General features: G+C 36.8%; 4 protein-coding genes across 5 annotated transcripts; 2 read left to right on the top strand and 2 right to left on the bottom strand.

Annotated features, from left to right (window-relative positions):
* On the top strand, positions 426-7707 carry LOC18767290 (histidine--tRNA ligase, cytoplasmic). Its single transcript, XM_007201123.2, has 7 exons — positions 426-1911; positions 2348-2527; positions 3813-4070; positions 4652-4786; positions 5655-5936; positions 6176-6310; positions 7076-7707. Exons 1-7 carry the CDS (start codon positions 577-579, stop codon positions 7373-7375), a joined length of 2625 nt encoding a protein of 874 aa, XP_007201185.2. The 5' UTR covers positions 426-576; the 3' UTR covers positions 7376-7707.
* On the top strand, positions 9948-13449 carry LOC18767151. The gene is made up of 2 exons (XM_007201226.2): positions 9948-11276; positions 13022-13449. Exons 1-2 carry the CDS (start codon positions 10431-10433, stop codon positions 13151-13153), a joined length of 978 nt encoding a protein of 325 aa, XP_007201288.1. The 5' UTR covers positions 9948-10430; the 3' UTR covers positions 13154-13449.
* Positions 14023-15077, bottom strand: LOC18767761 (heavy metal-associated isoprenylated plant protein 8). Its single transcript, XM_007200048.2, has 4 exons — positions 14972-15077; positions 14709-14887; positions 14523-14616; positions 14023-14405 (listed from the first exon to the last, which is right to left on the bottom strand). The coding sequence occupies exons 1-4, from the start codon at positions 15075-15077 to the stop codon at positions 14119-14121; spliced, it is 666 nt and encodes a 221-aa protein (XP_007200110.1). The 3' UTR covers positions 14023-14118.
* LOC18767324 (molybdopterin synthase sulfur carrier subunit) lies at positions 16171-17435 on the bottom strand. Of its 2 annotated transcripts, none has more exons than XM_020553814.1 (2): positions 17195-17435; positions 16171-16786 (listed from the first exon to the last, which is right to left on the bottom strand). In XM_020553814.1, the coding sequence occupies exon 2, from the start codon at positions 16773-16775 to the stop codon at positions 16458-16460; it is 318 nt and encodes a 105-aa protein (XP_020409403.1). In that variant the 5' UTR covers positions 16776-16786; positions 17195-17435; the 3' UTR covers positions 16171-16457. The 2 variants fall into 2 exon arrangements, with proteins under 2 accessions (XP_020409403.1, XP_007200636.1); XM_007200574.2 differs by having other exon boundaries at positions 16171-16821; positions 17195-17425.

The raw sequence follows: 18967 nt of genomic DNA, 5'->3' as shown, positions 1-18967 counted from the left end.
TAACCAGGGCACCGCATATCTTTTGTTTCACCAGGTGAACTTGCTCTCTAGAAAACTGATGCAGGCAGAATTCATGCATTGGACTCAATTGGAATGGAGGTGATAAAACCTCGTGTTATTAGTAGTGAAACTATCCCTCGTTGTATATCTCGATGTTATTTAATAGTTAAACATATAATGTGTTTTAATTGAAACACGTCTTGGTGTTATTAATAATGAAATTAAAAATATTGAAATTCAAACTCGTAAATTTCTTTGTTAGTGTTGAATCCATTTGGTAAACACGTTTCCTCCCTTTTGTTTTGAGGGTTTTTCTGCTTTTCTCGGTTTAATTAATTTGAGTGCCGATGATCAAGCTTATGAAAACTTGACCTTTAAAAAAAAATAAGGCCTATGAAAAACTATTTTTTTTTTTTTTTTGAGTGATCTGAAAAACAATTTATAAGCCAGCAGTGCCCGAACCACCAAAAGAAAACGCACAAGAAAAAAAGTATCGAACGGTCCTTGAAAGCTCATACGTGAAAAACCCTACCGCCGAAACCGGCAAGACCCTCTCACAGTCTCTGAGCTCCGACAATGGCGGAGCTCTCAGTGATAACAGTAGGAGGCAAGGGCTCATCTCTCTCGTCCTCCTCTGTCTACGCCGTTGCCAATGGCCTCGCTCAGTTACGCATCGACTCGTGGGCGCTCAATAGGCTCCCCTCCTCCTCCTCATCACCTCTCAATACCCACAACCTCGTCTCTCTCCTACCCTCTCTCCCAACCATTGAAGAATCCAGAGCTTCTCTCGTCGTCCTCCTCAGCAAGCTCCTCTCTCTCTCCGGTTCCCCCAGTATCCGTACTGTTCTTCCAGTTAAAATCGCGGAAGCACTCAATTCCCCAGACTTAAAGCACGAATCCCTCGATTTGAATGACGAGGAGGCTCTTGCGTTGGAGAAACTCAAGTTATCCTCTGCTTTGTACGCAATATGTGCGCTTCTGGACCACAAGTCGGCTGCTTTGTCGACGGTTTCGGATGCAGTAGCGGCGATTTCTTGCGAGGCATTGAAGGCCGACGTAGCGGCGTTCAATTTGATCGATTCAGGGGATGGGCACGCCGCGAAGGAGGAGATTGGGGTGGCCAGTGATTTGAAGGTGTTGCTCAACGGGTCTAAGTTAGTGGGTAAGGTTGAAATCGAAGCGATCTCGAGAATCCCCAAAATTCACGCGAGTTTGAGAGAGCAAGTGAAATCAGTACACTCCAAGACTCGGGTGGAGCTGAATTCTGGTGGGAAGTTAGTTTGTGCCGGGGTAGTGAGGACCGCTTTGTTGCCATTGGCCGCGGCTCTGTGGGACTTGGGGGACCGTAGTTTGTCCCGTGCGAAAATGAATGTGGATGGGGTGGGGAGTGAGAATTCGAGGTCGAGTTTGGTGGCATTGTTTGAGCAGAAAAGCCCAAGTGGTGAAAGCTTGAGAGGTGGGTTCAAGTTGGTTTCCCAATTAGTTTTTGAAGAGGAAGAGAATTATGATAATTTTGCTCATGAAGTGAATGTGTTGATGGGAATTGTGTGGAAAATTGTGACTTGGGAGGCAATTACGGCGTTTATGGTGTTGGAGGGAGCGGAGTTGAATGGGAAGAAGAGTGAAGGTAGTGAAGTGAGTGGAGGAGGGAATGTGAAAGTGGAGAAGAAGAGTGAGAAGAAGAAGAAGGTGGTTTTGGGAAAAGGAACTAGTGTTATAATACAGTTGATAAAAGATAGGTTGCAGGGTAAGGGAGGAAATGCTGTTGATAGTTTGGGCTTGTTGGGAAATTGGGTTGAAGAGCTTATATCGTTTTTGGACCCCAAGGACCCAGAGTTTGATAGTTTGTTGAACAGAGTGAAGGAGTTGGTGGAAAGCAATGAGACTAGAAGACTCCCCAAGCTCCCGAAGGTAATGAAATGCCTGGAGTTCTGCTTTTCATTTCTGTATGGAGTATTTTCTCTAATCCACCTTTTCATTGATTTGTAGGAGAATAAAATGAATGATTATTCTTTTTTTTCCTCCTTTTCTTTGGGAAGCAGTGTTTTTCATGAAAATCATTTGGGTGCTTATTAGTATCTGCCTCTTAATTTATTATTGTGTTAGGAAGGAAAGATTTCAATAGAAAACAATGTGCGTACTATAACTTGTAGTTAGATTCTGTAACATGTGATCATTTGGAAAGAATTGAAAATTTATACAGTTGTGCATATGTGTATTTTCAGAGACCATGCTTAGGTTTTTGTCTTAGTTGCCTTTGCAGATTATGTTCATTTATGTTATTTTTTTGGATTGTAATGAATGAACTTAATAGCATTCTGACTTGGACACATTTTGCACATACTAGGGGACTCGTGACTTTGCAAAAGAACAAATGGCAATAAGAAAGAAAGCATTTTCGATAATTGAAGATGTCTTTGAGAGGCATGGTGCCACAGCATTGGATACTCCAGTTTTTGAATTGAGAGAAACTCTCATGGGGAAATATGGGGAAGATTCGAAATTGATTTATGATCTTGCTGACCAGGTAATTGCCTCATTTTCAACTTTTGTCAGTTTAAATGGACTTTTTTTTTTCATAGTTATTTTATACGTGTTGCTTGCCGGTCCTCATGTAATGTAGGGCGAAGAGGGAGTGGGCATATAAACATGAATCAATTTGATTCTTGGCATTTACACTAAATTAGCCAAATGCCACACTTTTTGTACTTGGAATATTGATGTTAGGTGACCTTTTAGTGTTTCCTGAGATGTTAAATTATCACCTAATCCAGAATAGCAATCCTGGTTCCTAAGAGGTATTAAGACTGTGAAGTCCGAGGCTTTGAACCTAGTTTTCGCTCATTATTGTTAACCATTGTTAAATACATTTTTTGGCAACTTTCATCAATTCTTTTCAGAATTCAGCTATGAAATACTACCTCGAATGCCTTCTAGATTATTCATTTTTGGTTTTGTGTGTGTGAGCTGGGGAGCTAACCTTAAGATGTGATTGTATGGTTTTCTTAAGAAATTGGCAATTGGGATGACCTTGTGTTGTTTGCATGTTGCTGGTAATTTTGTTTTATCCGCTTTAAATCTGATATAGGACACGGGTGAATTGTAGGCTTAAGTAGAGTAGCGGAAGCAAATATTGAAAAACTGAAAATAGAACAAATAAGGATAGATAGGTCTGGAATCACTCCAGGGGTTTGGCTTCACACCAAGAAGTCTCCAATCTCTGGAAAATAAACTTTCTTTATATCTCAACAACTCAACTCCCTAATGAATTACCTGAGAGGGGTATTTATAGCAAACTAAAACCTAGAGACAATAGTATAAAAATCCCCTTGCTAAAACAGAAATTCTAACCTAAATAAAATAGGAAACTTAGAAATCCTACTGAAACCTGGAAAACTTAAAAATCTTACTAAAATCTGGAAAACTTAGAGAACAAGTTAGAAACTAATCGCAGGAATCAAAATTACCAGATTTAAAGACCAAATTAAATGACTTCCTCTTCCATCTCTTTCTTTTATAAACCCGAATGGGTTTGACAAAGATGTCCTCATCAAAATCTTTGATGGGTGGTGTTGTATTTTTAAATATGAAATCATCTTCTTTATATTGCGACCACTACGTATTTTTTCATGTTTGAATTGTGGTATTCCCTGTCATGTGATGTTAAATATTGTTTGTGAAGGTGTGTTAGATAGGCCTTACTACTTCTTCTATTTATTCCTTATAAATACTTTTCTTTCTTGTTATAGCTTGACAATAAAACTGAATTAATCACTCATATCTAATGTAATTTGTGTTTATCCTGTCTACAGGGAGGAGAGCTTTTATCACTGCGATATGATCTAACCGTTCCATTTGCTAGATATGTAGCTATGAATGGTATCACTTCTTTCAAAAGGTACCAAATAGCAAAGGTGTACAGAAGAGACAATCCATCGAAAGGACGATATCGTGAATTTTACCAATGTGACTTTGATATTGCTGGCCAATATGAAAAAATGGGGCCAGATTTTGAGGTTATTAAGATTTTAACAGAACTTCTTGATGAGCTGGATATTGGAGATTATGAGGTAGCTTTCTTTTTATTTTCCCCCTCTATTTTTGTCATTGCATACAAAGTCTTGTTAATTTGAATAATTATATGGATTATAGAACCACAGCTTCTCACACATTAATTTTGACATGGAGTTATGCTTGGGACTTCCATTGGATGTCTCACTGCTATCAGATCTGGGTCACTATTTTAAACATTTAAAATTATTGTAAAGTTTTTTAGTTTGAAACATATTGGTGCATGATTCGTAATTGCATAGTAATGATATGAAGTTAATAAATACAACTATTCTGATAACAATAGGAAGAGATGAAGTAAAGATTCCTTCTCACTGTAATGATTCCTAATTGCTTCACATATAGAAAACAAGATTCATTCTTTCTTTTTTTCTGTACCCTTCAATCTTGACGTAGAGCAATTTGGAAAGATGGATTTCAACCTAGTCTTGAGGTCTTCACCTTCTAAAAGAAGCCAATCTAGTCTTGTGATTTAAACCTCTCCATGAAGTGCTACACTACTTATATTCAGAATTTTGTGTGTCTTATGTCTCTGCCTTAAATCTAATTTTGCAATTGTGTCTTAATGTTTATTGTACAGATTAAGTTGAACCACCGAAAGTTGTTGGATGGAATGTTGGAAATCTGCGGAGTACCTCCTGAAAAATTTAGAACTATTTGTTCAAGTATCGACAAGTTAGACAAGCAGTCTTTTGAGCAGATAAAAAAAGAAATGGTAAAGACTCAAAAATTGCAACCATATTTCACATGCGTATTCTTGAGTTACCATTCTGTATCTTGGTTTATTGTGTTTTTATGTTTTGCATATGCTTGCTTTGAGTTACATTTCATGTCTTGGTGTCTCCGTTTCCTTGTTTTGTCTTTGTTGTTAATTCAGTATGAAATACTTAATGGAACAATATTTACTGCATAAGATTGTTTTTATGAAGTACTTACCTGGCTGACCCCAAGTAGTTGGGACGAAGGCTTGATGTTCTGCATCTATAACTCAATAGAGCAATAAGGAAGGCTTTGTGCACACAAAACACCATAATTGTTATCATCTGTCTGCTTCTTGACAAGGAACGCCTGTCTACTTGGGCAGTTGACATGGTTAGTATAGCATATTGGCCAATGAATCGCTTAAGCCTCACACCTTGAGGTAAAGCTTTTGGTCCTGTACCTGCCAACCCAAAATTCTTACTGTTAATTAATTGTTGCCTCTGGAACACATTGTGTTGATTTTAATAACCATGTTCTGAGTTCCAAATGACTGAAAGGTAAAACATTCGTCAATGAAAATAATGAATAAACCATGTTCTTTCAAGTAAATGCAAATACAAAATTTGTCAATAAAATGTATCTGCTGAATTGAATTTTCATTAACATAAGAACCGATTTCATTTGATTTTCTGTTTATTTTTCTATTGAATAAGCATATGTCTTCTTTTTTTTTGTCGAAAAAAATAAGCATATGCTTGGTTTATCATTTTGTTGTGCTTTTCTCCACAATCATTGGGTAAACATTTTCATATAATGATTGAGTTGTTTCCTCATATCCAAATCTAGTGAGGGTTTAATATTTATCATATTTGCATTTTCAGGTGGAAGAGAAGGGCTTAAGTGTTGAAACAGCAGACAAAATTGGTACCTTTGTAAAAGAGCGTGGACATCCTTTGGAATTGTTGTTTAAGCTAAAACAGGAGGGCAGCTCATTTTTAGAAAACAATGCATCAATAGATGCATTGAATGACCTGGAGATCTTATTCAAGGCTTTGGAAAAATCAAAGTGTATCAGAAACGTGACTTTTGACTTGAGTCTTGCAAGGGGTCTTGATTATTATACGGGAGTAATATATGAAGCTGTTTTTAAGGGGGGTGCACAGGTAAAATTATTTAAATGCTGTTGTGATTTCCTCTGCTTTCATTTTGCATGCTATTACTGTTTCTATAACCTGTCTTATGTGCCTTCTCTAATCTTGCCCTCTGACATTTGCTGTCGTTTCCTAAAAATTTCAATTCAGATGAGTGGTGCAAGTAATAATGAATGGCGTATTGTTATTGCTTCCTCTCATTAACTTATGTGTTTCTAGGTTAATCTATAGATATTTGATCTTGTCATCAGGTTGGTTCAATTGGTGGTGGTGGACGCTATGACAACCTTATAGGGATGTTCGGTACAAAGCAGGTTCCAGCTGTTGGTGTCAGCCTTGGAATTGAGCGAGTTTTTAATATAATGGAGCAGAAAGGCCAGAATCAGGTAACTTTGACGTGCTTCTGTGTGTATGTTGATTAATAGTCTACTTATATTTTGGGTGAATTGTATTGTTGGGTTATAATCTGATTGGTAGTGATAGCTCTTCAAATCCTTGTTCTCCCAACTGGGTAACTAATAAAAGAAATTTTTATGATTTTTAAATTCATTAGTTATACATTTTTTAGGTTAATTTACACTATGCCTCCTGTACTTTTATCTGTATCTCAGTTTAGTCCTTAAACTTTAAATTGCTTCATTTTGGTAACTGAATATGGGTTAGTTGATCCAAATCAGAACTTCTCTTAATGAATTTAACAAAAGTAATCATGTGACTTGCACGTGACTACATACTAGAGGATAATTTCTTCATTCCCTGTTCTTTTTGTCATCTGTTACCAGGTATCTATATTTGTGACTTGCATTAGCTCCGACATCACTGTAAAATATAGAATATTGAAGACCTTTAATTTTATTTTTTGGGAAAAACATTGAAGCCTGTTGTATTATTATTTTTGTATATTAATTTCTCAAACCACGTGACTAGGCTAGCTACATGTTTGATTTAAGAGGTATAATAATGTCAAGAAAAATTTTCAATACTAATTTGGAGAGCCACTTGTGTAGCCATGGTTAGACTTGCTCTTGGTGCATGGCAAATTTTTCCTTGCCCGAGCGTAGTACTTACATGTTTATTTATTTTAGCATGCTTATATTGTATGAGAAATTGATCTGTTCTTTCATATTTTATTTATTATTATTATTATACAGACAACCCGAGCAACCAAGACTGAAGTCCTGGTGAGTGTATTGGGGGATGATTTAACGCAAGCAGCTGAGTTAGCAAGCGAGCTGTGGGCTGCAAAAGTGAAAGCAGAATACTTGGTCAATAAAAGAGTGTCAAAGCACTTTGATCGAGCCAAGGAATCTAGGATCCCTTGGATGATAATCGTGGGTGAACGGGAGCTGAACGAAGGGGTTGTGAGATTGAAGGATATTGAGGCTGCCGAGGAAAGCATAATTCCAAGAAGTAGAATTGTGGAAGAACTTCAAAAACGGTTGAGTTCATGATAATAATATATTTTGTGGAGGCAAAGAAAAGAAGAACAAATCTCAAGCCAGATTCCCTTATCTTTCATTTTTCTTTGGTTACATGTGCCTTTCTGGGCATGTTAAGGCGCTCAAAACTGGTATTATACACATTGATTTCAGATTCATCTCACATGTAATTCTGGCATTGCAATGTTTGGGTTCACGAAACAAGCGAATCCTATGATGAGTGATTTTGACAAAGTTTCGTTCAAGTTATGAGTTATTTTGATCTCTATTAGCGTGGATTCTAGGGTTTTAGGTCTAATGGTCTTTGAAATTTAACTTTATTTGCATTTTAGTCCTTTAATTTCTAAAATTGTTCATGTGGTCTTTCAACTGCACTATAAATGATTTTGCCGTTAATTTTGTTATCTTTTATGTTAAATGCAGGAGTAAAATGATACTTTTGTATTATTTTTAATTTCCACTCTAAATATTCCTTTCACTCAAAAAATTTAAAAAAAAAAAGGAAAAAACCTTTTTCTCCCACAACCTCTCCAACCCCACCCCACCTAAACACACACAACCACAACCACTACCAAGTGTACCTCACCCTTATTGTCCCACCCAGTACCAACCCAACCCCTCTTTCCCCAGTATGAAATTTTCAATTTGTTTTTTCATACACAAAATTGAGGATATGAAATAGAATGAGGGGCATAAGCCATCGCATGGAGGATGGGATTGTGGGAGTGCCATCAGTTGTTGCAAGGTTAGTGGGTTAAATGGCTCGGTGTGAGATGAAGGTTGTCCATGGCTTTGTTGGATTGAAGGAAGGGAGATATATCATTTTTCGATTGGTGGTGGGTTTTAATGGACTTGGCTTGGATTTATTTTGATTTTAATGTACCTATATTTTCTATAAAGAACATACCGATATATATATATATACCAAAACCATCTTTATCTTTGAATTATTCTCTCTTTCTTTCTTCTCCTTTTTTACTACTCCACCATGCATGAGGGAATACAAGGGGCTGGATACTGATAAATTCTATGCCATGGGCTCTTATTAGACCAAATGCTTTCAACATGATAATTCTCATCTCATGATTGTCTATGGCCACATTTGGCTATGATGCATCATGATTCATGAGTACCAAAAATCAACCCCAACTATCTCACCATCGGTGCTTTAAGTTAATGCATGAATGCGTCTCTGTCTAACTAGGAAGCAGAGCTATGGATACATAGGGATGGGAATAAAAATTGGGCTAGTGCCTTCATTTTAACTTCAAATGTTGATGTGATGTGTATAGTTGCTCGGCTATATTTTTAAAATATTCGAAAATATTTAAAGAGTATGGCTGCGTGTCTATACTAATTAAGTCTAGCAATTAGGAAATGCATTAAACCATACAAAGATATGAATTAGAAAATGACTTACCTGTTCTAGTTCACAATTCATGTTACCCATCATCATTAAAAAAAATGGCATAAGTCCATAGACAGTAACTCCACGTGAGAGGAGATATCTAGAAGAGTAAGAATAGGGCGCTAATATTGTCAATGACATATTATGCCTGTATAATTATATGAATCTTTCGTGTTTATGGTGATTATAAATTTGAATACCAATCACAAATGTTACATTGTACCATGTGTTTCTACATCTACATAGAACTTCGGATGCATAAGTGAATGCTTTTAATCACTTAAGCTAAATGTCCCCGGCTAAACTACTCAATTGGTCTTAAGAAATGATTCATCCACTCATCATTAATACTAGTAATACCACCCAATTAAGTTAGGCGCAGTCCTCCTCCTCAAAGTCAATCCACAGCAATAGGTTGGGTTGGGTTGGGTTGGGTGTAGAAGATAATGCGAGCAGTGAAATAAGCACATACACATTTATCTTATGTATAAATTCATGGAACCACGAGTCTACAATAAAGTGAATTTTGTTTTGGATAATTGTAGTAATGGTTCTTCAAAATTAAACCTGTGTTGTATTATTGGTCTTTTCGGTTAACTCCCTCAACTTCTTTGTTAAATTTACCACCCAAAAGGTCACCTCCTACAACCTGAGTCCCTTGAGCAAATTGAGAAAAGCAAGCTCTTCTCCCTCAACATATTGGATTGCTGCTAGAGTAGTCGACTGGTTCAATAACTGCACATTAACTTTGATGTACAGCTCGCTGCCTACCATATGTATAAATATAATGTGGATGTCGGTAGCAATGGCATTGTCATGGATGAGTTTGACAGAAAATATGAAAAAGAGAAAGAAAGACTCCTTTTTCCCACCCAAATCCCAACTGCTTACACGGTTCACCCCATCCATCAAACAAGTCGGCGGATCCATTAATCTCGCCCAAATTAAAGTAAAATAATAAAAGTATCAATTTATTTATTTATTATGTGATTCGAGACTGTGGGTGCCTAACGACCACAGAATCATCATATTCACAAGTTTCTCAAATTGTGACTGGTCTGTTTCAGAAACTTTCCAACAGGCGCCGTGAGTTTAGCAAACCCATCCTCAATTTGGTCTGCAGGCAGCATTCTCTTCATTTCAAACTGTGTGTGGTGGGTTGTCTTGTTGCGTACCCCTTCCTTTCTTCCAACCTCAAATTCTCCCTCCCCCCGTCAAGAAAAGGACATCTCAAATTCTCATCAATGCTTGTTTTTCCTTCCATCTTTCTCACCCCCTAGGTTGGTTCTAGCAAAATTCCACCACTACTCATCTCACTTTAACTAACGACGTGGCACAAGCCCATTTGACAAAAGTCCAACAAGTACGTAAAATTACAAACTTGACCTCATGCGACCTTTATCTTTTATGTTATCCCCATTCTTCAACACCACAGGTGGCCCAGTTTGAGCTAGGGTAGAGGCCTCGTCACCGATAACACTCTGCAGAGATTATCAAAATACAGAGTGGTTTTGGGAAATACAGGTGGCTTTCATTACAAAACAGGAGCCATCAACAAAAACGGTTCCTTTATTTTCGTGTCTTTACCAATAAAAAGGTTCTCTGTTTTCTGCTGAGTTCTCACCCTCCAATTCCGAAACCCATCAATCAATCCCAACCATGGAAGGGGGAGATATCGGTGACTGGGAGATGCTCCACAACTCCGACCCTCCCCTGGTCAACTCAGATGACTCGGTTGAAAGCCCTAGTAACTTCGAAGGAATTGATGTTGACGCCGAGGGTATGATCAGGCCTGATTACTTCTCTTTGGATAATCAGGGCAAGTATGGGTATGCTAAGGATGTGGCTGATGTCAGCGAAGAGGGTTCGGTTGAGTCCGACAACCCGAGCTGGATTGACCCAGGTTCGGTGACTCGCTATGGGGCAAAAGAACCGGGTGGGTTCTGGTCCGATTCGGGCAGTGATCGGTCCGACGACCGTAAAAGTAATGATCTTGAGGTGAAAAACGAATTGGGTTTTGCGGGTAATGACAAAAGCCAAGTTGGTTTTGGAGGGATTGTAGAAATGGAGTATACCGATGAGAATTTGGGAAAATTCGGGTCTGAAAAGGGCAAACTTAGTGGGTTGGATGTGGAAGGCCAACTGAGCTTTGAAGAAATTGGGGAAAACACAAGGGTTGAGAAGGAAAGTGAGATGGGTTTTAGTGGATTGGATGGTGGAAATGACATGGATAAGAAACCAGAAGATGGACAATCAGTTGGGAGTCTAAGTGCCGCACCTGAAGTGAAACCTGAGGCAAAATCGGGTGCCGAGGTGGTGAAGAGGACAATCTTGTGGTGGAAGGTTCCATTTGAGGTCTTGAAGTATTGTGTTTTTAGGGTAAGCCCTGTTTGGTCATTTTCTGTGGCCGCAGCAGTGATGGGGTTAGTTTTCTTGGGGCGGCGATTGTATAAGATGAAGAGAAAGAGCCAGACCTTGCAGCTCAAGGTTACTCTGGATGATAAGGTCAGTTACTGCAATTTTTATTATTTTCTTTTATCTAAGTAATTAATCATTATAGTCTTCACTGCGTGTTATGGGAAAGCTAAAATATGACTGCATTCAGGGTGTGAACGTAGGACTATTTAGTGTATATTATATGGCTTTTTTGTGCTTCAGTTTTCTTTTGGTGTGAAGAAAGCTTTTGCATTTGTTCATTTGTTCGAGTTTGTTACTTATTTGAAATGGCTAAAGTTATCTTTTGGTCCGAAGAAAATTTTGCATTTGTTCATTCATTTGTGTTTCTTATTTATTTGAAATGTCTAAAGTTGCACTTTCCCATCTTTATTACTTTTCTTATAGATAAAAAATCATAAGAATCATTTGGGAGTACTTTTTTCTTACACTGTTTTGTTTGTGTTTGATATTTTCTAGTGCAAAGGAATGTAGAGATTTGGTTTTTTTCACCTTCCTCTGTTAAGTTATAGTATTCTGCAATATTGTTAAAATTATTTGGGATTATGCTATTATGTTTGGTTACAAGTATTACATTTTTCCTTTCTTGAAATTTCCTTCTTTTTTTTTTTTTTTTTGGGGATAAGAAACAGAGGATATTTATTACTATAAAAAAAAAAGTCAAAGTTACAATAGAATTGAACAAGTAGTGAAAGTTACACAGACATAAGCATTCAGATACTTGCAATGGAAGCATTAGTAGAAGGTGAGAAGTTCTTGTCATCCACAAACGAAATCCCTGTTCCCTTCCCCACAATAAAACATAGATTAGAAGAGAAAGAACCATACCCTGCAAGATGACTTTCCAAGGACCTCTGTGGAAGCCACTATCAACTCACTTGAATTAAACCCATTGGCTTGAACTTCTATCCACTACTCTTATGCTCTTCCTTTTTGAGAGAATGCTCATCTATCTGCAGTTTTGTTTGTTTCGGAATCTTCACTTACGATTAGCTGAGATCGGTACACGTCTATGAAGGGACGAAATCTATATCTAGACACTTACCTATATCAATTTTGAAATTTTATTTAAACCGATTCTTTATTTACTGTCAACGAAGTTCATCAATTATATTCTATACTTTCAAATTAGCGAAGGGTCACATGTTACCTTTTAATGGTTATTTGTTTTCCTGTTCCATAATTTCAAGAAACCATGGATCTGAAGATAGTTGCAATAGAATAAACCATAATGGACAGATAACGTCTTTTCGATCTTGTTTATTTCCTTTCACAAGAAAGGGCATATTCATTTGGTAAAAAATTTCCCTGGAGTTCCTGGAATTTATACTGAGTGAATATTTTTTCAGCATTATCAGTGATCAGTAAGGTAGTCAGAGTAGTTGATTATATGTTGCATGAGATTTATAACGCCTTTGCAAAGTACTAGTGGATATTTCCTGTTTTGGCCTTGTAGCCGGTAGAGTTAATTTGTTTTCCTTATGTTCTTGTTCAATTTACATTGGAGTAAAAGAGCGCAGAAATTCATGATACTGTGATAATAAGTCTCATGAAATGGTTTGCTTTTGCTTATTTTTCAAATTAATTTGTGCTGGGGCATGAGCTCTATCTAGCTCTAGCCGTATTAGGTTGGGGTGGGAAAATGGTGGAACCTATGTTGGCTTTTATGGTAGGATTTTATTTACTTGTACTTTGTTATATGAGTTATGTGGCTTTACAAATGGGAACTTTGCTTCTCTGTTTTGACGTATATGTTTAGGTAGAACCTGCTATATCTAACTTAACAAATTTTGCAGAAGGTGTCTCAGTTCATGAGTCGCGCTGTGCGTCTCAATGAAGCATTTTCAGTGGTGAGGCGGGTTCCTATAATACGGCCTTCACTTCCAGCATCTGGGGTAAATCCGTGGCCTGTAATGGGCCTGAGATAGAAAATTCTTGTTGTGAAGTACATAGAAAAAGAAAGTACTTTGTCCATGAGCTGTGCTAAAAGTACTAATGTTCTTATGCCACGCTTTGTATCAAAACGATTGTGTCTGTTATGTATTATAACTTTGAAATGTAGAATCTTTTGCATCACTCTGTAAAATGCAGACAAAAATTTCCGTTCGGGTACAAATTTTTACTTCTCTTTTCCTGTTGTCTAGTATGCTTTCTCGTTTATCTACATGTCCAGTGTATTTTTCATGTCTGCCGTTGGAAATGCAAAATCACAATGTGTTTGTTATATGATATTTGCTGCCAGCAATGTGCATCCACCAGACCTTTTCCCAAGATTTAGTACACTAACTAATGTGGCAGGGTTTTATTTGTTTATATATAGTGTTGCTTTAAACCTAATTTATTTTTAGTAAACAAGATACTGTGTAATATATTCCTCAGCATTTGGTTACTAATATTATTAAGCTTCTAAGGTTTAGTCAAATTATTTGCATATTAGTTCACTTAACCTTACAAGTGAGCCTATGGGGAATATTGCAAAGATGCAAGAATTATTAGTCCACTTAACATTATTTTATGGTCTTGAGCTTTATATTACAACTTCCATGGATGCATGATTTGGACATTCTACTAAGTTCTCATGAAATTTTGGGGAGATAGAGCCACCATAAGTTGATGTGCTTCAACTCATATGCTCAAGACTTTCTTTTATTTATTTATTTATTTAAATTTAAGCGATACTAGGAAATGGGGGATTGGAACGCATGACCAAGAGTGTAGGGGTAATTGCTCTTAATTCTTTGTACCAATACCACCAAAAAAAAAAAATTTTTTTTAATTTTACACAAGAAATTTGCGGACAGACTGAAGACAAACTGAAACTGAAACCATGGGGCACCGATTAGGTGCACCATCACCATGGAAGGAGGAAGAAATTACAAGCTTAAAAGTTTGTTTACATTATGGAACATGCAAAAGGGTTATCATCACTAAATGCTTGACTAGGGTAAATATGTTGAGTTGAATATTGAGGAGGGTATTGGAATATATATCCCCCTGCTTCTGGGCCTTTCTTATTGTCTTTGCCTTGCCCTTTATCCCCTCCTCCGCCTTGTTCTTGCTTCACAATCTCAGCATGCTTCCCTAATTTTTTCTTGATGTATTCTATCAGCTTTGGTGGATCAACTACTCCCCTCACTGTCACCCTTGAGCTCGCCATATTTGCTTCTACATTTAGAACACCTGATATATACAAATTGAAAAGAAATGAAAATCCATTCTTGTTCATATACAAATTGAAAAGAGAACAACGGAGAGAGAGAGAGAGAGAGAGAGAGAGAGAGAGAGAGAGATTTTTACCTTTCATTCTCTCCAAGTATTTCTTAACATCATTTGCACAGCCTTGGCAATGCAACAACATTTTGAGCACCACAACTTTCACCTGAGGCTGAGCCTACATTGATTACAAGACCATAAACAACTAAGAAGACACAACAATTGACGTTATGATATATAAAATTTGGGAAAGTCAATTGTTAAGCATACCGATTCTTTCTTTTCTGGCTCCTTCTTGTCTCTGTTTTCTGGTTTTGGTTTTGGAGATATGAGCTCAGCATTTCTACTACACTTCTTCTGTACTCTCTCCAAAACCTTTAACGGGTCTGCCTTTTTTCCCTTTACAGTCACTTTATGATTTGGATAATCAACTACAACCTCTTCAACGCCTAATCAATCAAATCAATCTTAAAAACTCCAAAAATTATATATGCAAGCTCTCACTCTCAGTATAAAATGAAGGAAAATCTTACCTTCTAAACCTCTCAGGCAATTGGAAACCTTACTTTGGCATCCTTCACAATGCATTAATACTTTCAACACAATTTCTTTGCCGGAATTAGTATTTCTCTCTGCCATGTTGAAGTTGTGTTATCAAAAATTCTTGAGGCTGGTAATAGGAGAGTTGTGAAATGAGATGAAAATAAAATTGTATAGCATAATATATATGCATGTGTGATTATGTTTCCTTGCTAGAAAAAATAAAATACCTAATTTGAGATTACATGACTATTGGTAGGTATATTTGGTGTATCTTTCAATTGTATTAATGTAAATATTCCCCTACTCTACCATGCGGTTTAACTCCCAACTAATTGTGGAACTTTTATTTGGCTTCCAAAATGGACCAGTTAATTTCTATTTCAGTTTCATATATAAGAAATCATAATGTTTGTGGTTCTATATAAATTTGGATTTATGAGATAATAAAATGCTTACTAAATTATCAAAAGAAAATTGATAGAATACATAATCTCTAGTAAAAAATAACTCCTTTAAGCCAATGACGAGGTCTAACCGAGTGGAAAAAGACCTTGACTTGCAGCAGTGGTCTCAAGTACGAACCCCATATCACCTTGGTAGTGTAATGTGGGTATGAGAAGCCCCCCTCCTTCTAGCTTAGACTATTGCTTGTATTTTTAAAATAATAAAAAATAAAGATTAAACATGATCCTTTACGAATAGTCCTTTCAAAGAAAAAAATAGGTTACATTATCTCATTTATGGATACTTACTAAGTGGGTGATAATAGTCCTCTTTTTTAATAATCGATAATAATCATTTTAAATGTATATGGAAAATCATTATATTTTTCTAACGCTCAAGTTCTATAAACATTTCCCTAACCGATTTATTACTCTATTAAAGCTTAATTTCTATGGCAGCAATACCATTATGATTTCCTCATGTTATTCAATCAGGATTAGCTTATATGAAACTGAAAATTATAAGTAGGCTCTAGATCCTCTTTGATTGGTCAAATGGTAATTATACAAAAATCATATACAACCTTGTTTACATCTCACCTCACAACCATCTTAAATCTGGTTTTGATTTTGAAATCAGGCCCTTCTAACAAGTATCGTTTTGTCAAAGTTACGAAGGAAAAAGGGGTAAGGGGGAAACACTCACACACGAGTACCATAATAGGGTGGCTCTCACAACAACTATCTTAAATCTCTATGTTGTATCAAATTCACAATTTCTCTGCCATACTCATAAAACATGAATCTTCAAATCTCTGGCATGTGTAACATTTATTTTTACTTATCCCAGAAGGGTAGAAATAGAAAACTATATTCACAAATAGTGGAGGCAAGTAAATGAATGGAATGAGCATTCTGCACAACTGCAGCTTTAGCAAATGCATCTGCTCTATCAGTCTCCAGTTGCTCAACAAAAGCTAACATAACAACTTTCTATGAGTATCCAAGGTTTAGCCTACATTGGAGATGATCCTTAGCCACCACTGATCGGAGGTATTATAGCCAACTCATCCTTGTCTTTAACAATTGCCGACTCAGTTGTGTACTCCTCATTAAGAGCAAGAACCATGCATCCGCGGAGCTCTGTCAGGCCGGGAAACATGGCGATGAGCTTATTTAAACAATCATCGGCACTGCTGCCAGTCGACACCTCCAATGGCATCTCACTCAAGCCAGTAAGGTCCCGAGCTCTGGCAAAGAACATCACCTTTATCTTAACAGATGAACCCTCAATCCCCTTACTTGTGGAGTCCAAAGTTACCGTCTTAATCTCTTCTTGGATGCAGTCCATTGCAGAACACCCTGCCACATGAATTAGTTCTTATGGAACATGTTGCCTGCAACAATATCATCTTTATAAATTTCTAGTTTCTAGAATCTCTGGGCAAAAAACCAACTTGTATGCTTACAAAATGCAAATATCACCACAAAGTCAGTAATCGTAAGAACTCCACTCGACCTGTTGGTGATCGAACAGATAAAAAATTGGTGCTCACAGTTCAGCAAAACTGTAGGGGCAATAGAGCACAACTCACCCAAATACAAGGATTTGGATTTCACTCACCAAAATCAAATCCATCAAATCCCTAGTTGACTAATTCGCTCAGCTCCCCTACGAATTTCAATCTGGATCGAGCGTACCCAATCGCGGTACGGTATCGATCTGGAACGAAAGATTTAACGACTCAGTTCCAGAGGAGAGAACAGTACCTGACAGACGACGTCGCTGCTACACAACAGTACGTGACCGCCGACAGCAGATGAGCAATCGGGAGAGTGCTATAGCTGATGAGCCCACGTTTGATTCTTTGTCTCTTGGATGATACTGGGTTCGGAGAGGATTTTTGTGGGCGAATAGATTCCAAGAGTTGGAATGGGTGATAAATGGATAGGCGTAAGAGCAGTTCCAGCTGACAGCCCAGCCCAGGCAAAAGCCCCCTGTCGCCCAAAATCAGCTCCAGCGGTGACATCCATCCCGGACAAGGCCCAAGGCAAGATAGCCTAGTTTCTGTCTGAAGGTGCTGACGTCAGAGGAAAAAAAAAGAAAAAAAATCTACAAAATTACCAAAATATTCACACACGAAAATTATACGTACATAGCAAATTTTTATTTATTAATCTAATAAATATAAATAATATTAATCTAATATGAATAGTAATTGCTCTAGAGTTACCATAATAATGGGTGAAAAAGCACAAAAAAATTGCTAGGGCATATACTATTTAAGCGAACAGTGACCACATTTACTTGCCATTTTTCTTTGCCATTGCAAGTGGGTGGAAGTGCTCTAAGGGAGAACGTACTAGAGGTTGGATGGGTAGGTGTGTCAATATAATAAGAGTACTGCTTCTGGTTTAAAGAATTCAGTCTCGTTCTCTTCGACTCTATTGTCCAAGGAAGTTGTGGTTACTTACCCTTGGATCTAATCTAAGGGTTGAAAAAAAATTAGTTTGAATATCAATATGTCATCTTTCATTGTACTTTTACTACAGTAAAATACTATTTTGGTTATTAAAACTACTTTTTTTTTTAATTTAAAAAGAAGAGTTTAATATCATAGATAAAAAACATGAACAAAAAACTCATCCGCATCTAAGACCGTCATCGTCTTCGACTCTAGTGCGGCTATACTATTTTTTGAAAATAACTCGAGTATAGCCGCATGGCTATACTATTTATAGGAAGAAAAAAAAACCCACTTAGCGATTAGGTGCCCATGTTTCAAAACACATATAGGCAAGCGGCTATACTATTTTTTTATTAAAAAAATTATTGTAGTAACTCTGCGCATCTATACTATTTAATAAAAAAAATAAAAAAAAGGACCACCGTGTCAAAAATAGTATAGCCGTGCTGCAATACTATTTTTTATAAAAGAAATACCGTAGTATAGCCGCACGGCTATACCTTTTACACCTTTTATTTTTTTATTTTTAAAAGTACCCTCCTAGTTGCATTAGTTTATACTTTATTAATATTAATTGGGTAGTTTCAATATATCCAAAACAGATATTGAAGAGAGAGAAATTTCACAGTAAATTAATTTGAGAGTTCAATTTTTTTTTCTTCCTTTTTTGTGGGAATGTTTGCCTTTGATCTAACTCATTCTCTCGAGTGAAACTTGTTATTATTCTAATAATTTAATTAAACAATTTAATTAAACAACAAATAGAATAATGAAATTAAATATGGCAGTAAATTAAAAACTAACTGTTCTTGCAAATAAAGGCTTGCAGAATTGCAATGTCCTTGAAACAAAATTTCACATCTACTTAGTGCTTGTAGTTCTGGAGGCATTTGTTCCACTAGAATACAATTATCTAAATCAAAGTACTAGCACTAGGGCTTTGATTTCTGGCGAAATTTGTGGGTTTATCTATGAGGCTATCCAAGAATGATAATATGAATGTTCTATGCGAATTTGATATAATTCTACAACCCAGGGCTTGTGTTTAAATAGAGTGGCTCATACATGTTCCTAT

The sequence above is a fragment of the Prunus persica genome, chromosome G8 (assembly GCF_000346465.2).
Source record: "Prunus persica cultivar Lovell chromosome G8, Prunus_persica_NCBIv2, whole genome shotgun sequence".
Taxonomy (NCBI): Eukaryota; Viridiplantae; Streptophyta; class Magnoliopsida; order Rosales; family Rosaceae; genus Prunus; species Prunus persica.
This window is presented reverse-complemented; position numbering and strand designations above follow the sequence as displayed.

Bases quoted from the DNA above. Each gene is read 5' to 3' on its own strand.
- LOC18767290 (XM_007201123.2), top strand. From the start codon at position 577: ATGGCGGAGCTCTCAGTGATAACAGTAGGAGGCAAGGGCTCATCTCTC. The intron at 4,071-4,651 runs GTAGCTTTCTTT...TTTATTGTACAG, and splicing joins TGGATATTGGAGATTATGAG to ATTAAGTTGAACCACCGAAA. The intron at 5,937-6,175 runs GTAAAATTATTT...TCTTGTCATCAG, and splicing joins TTTTTAAGGGGGGTGCACAG to GTTGGTTCAATTGGTGGTGG.
- LOC18767151 (XM_007201226.2), top strand. From the start codon at position 10,431: ATGGAAGGGGGAGATATCGGTGACTGGGAGATGCTCCACAACTCCGAC. The intron at 11,277-13,021 runs GTCAGTTACTGC...CAAATTTTGCAG, and splicing joins AGGTTACTCTGGATGATAAG to AAGGTGTCTCAGTTCATGAG.
- LOC18767761 (XM_007200048.2), bottom strand. From the start codon at position 15,077: ATGGCAGAGAGAAATACTAATTCCGGCAAAGAAATTGTGTTGAAAGTA. The intron at 14,888-14,971 runs GTAAGATTTTCC...TTGATTGATTAG, and splicing joins TTGCCTGAGAGGTTTAGAAG to GCGTTGAAGAGGTTGTAGTT. The intron at 14,617-14,708 runs GTATGCTTAACA...TAATCAATGTAG, and splicing joins AGCCAGAAAAGAAAGAATCG to GCTCAGCCTCAGGTGAAAGT.
- LOC18767324 (XM_020553814.1), bottom strand. From the start codon at position 16,775: ATGGACTGCATCCAAGAAGAGATTAAGACGGTAACTTTGGACTCCACA.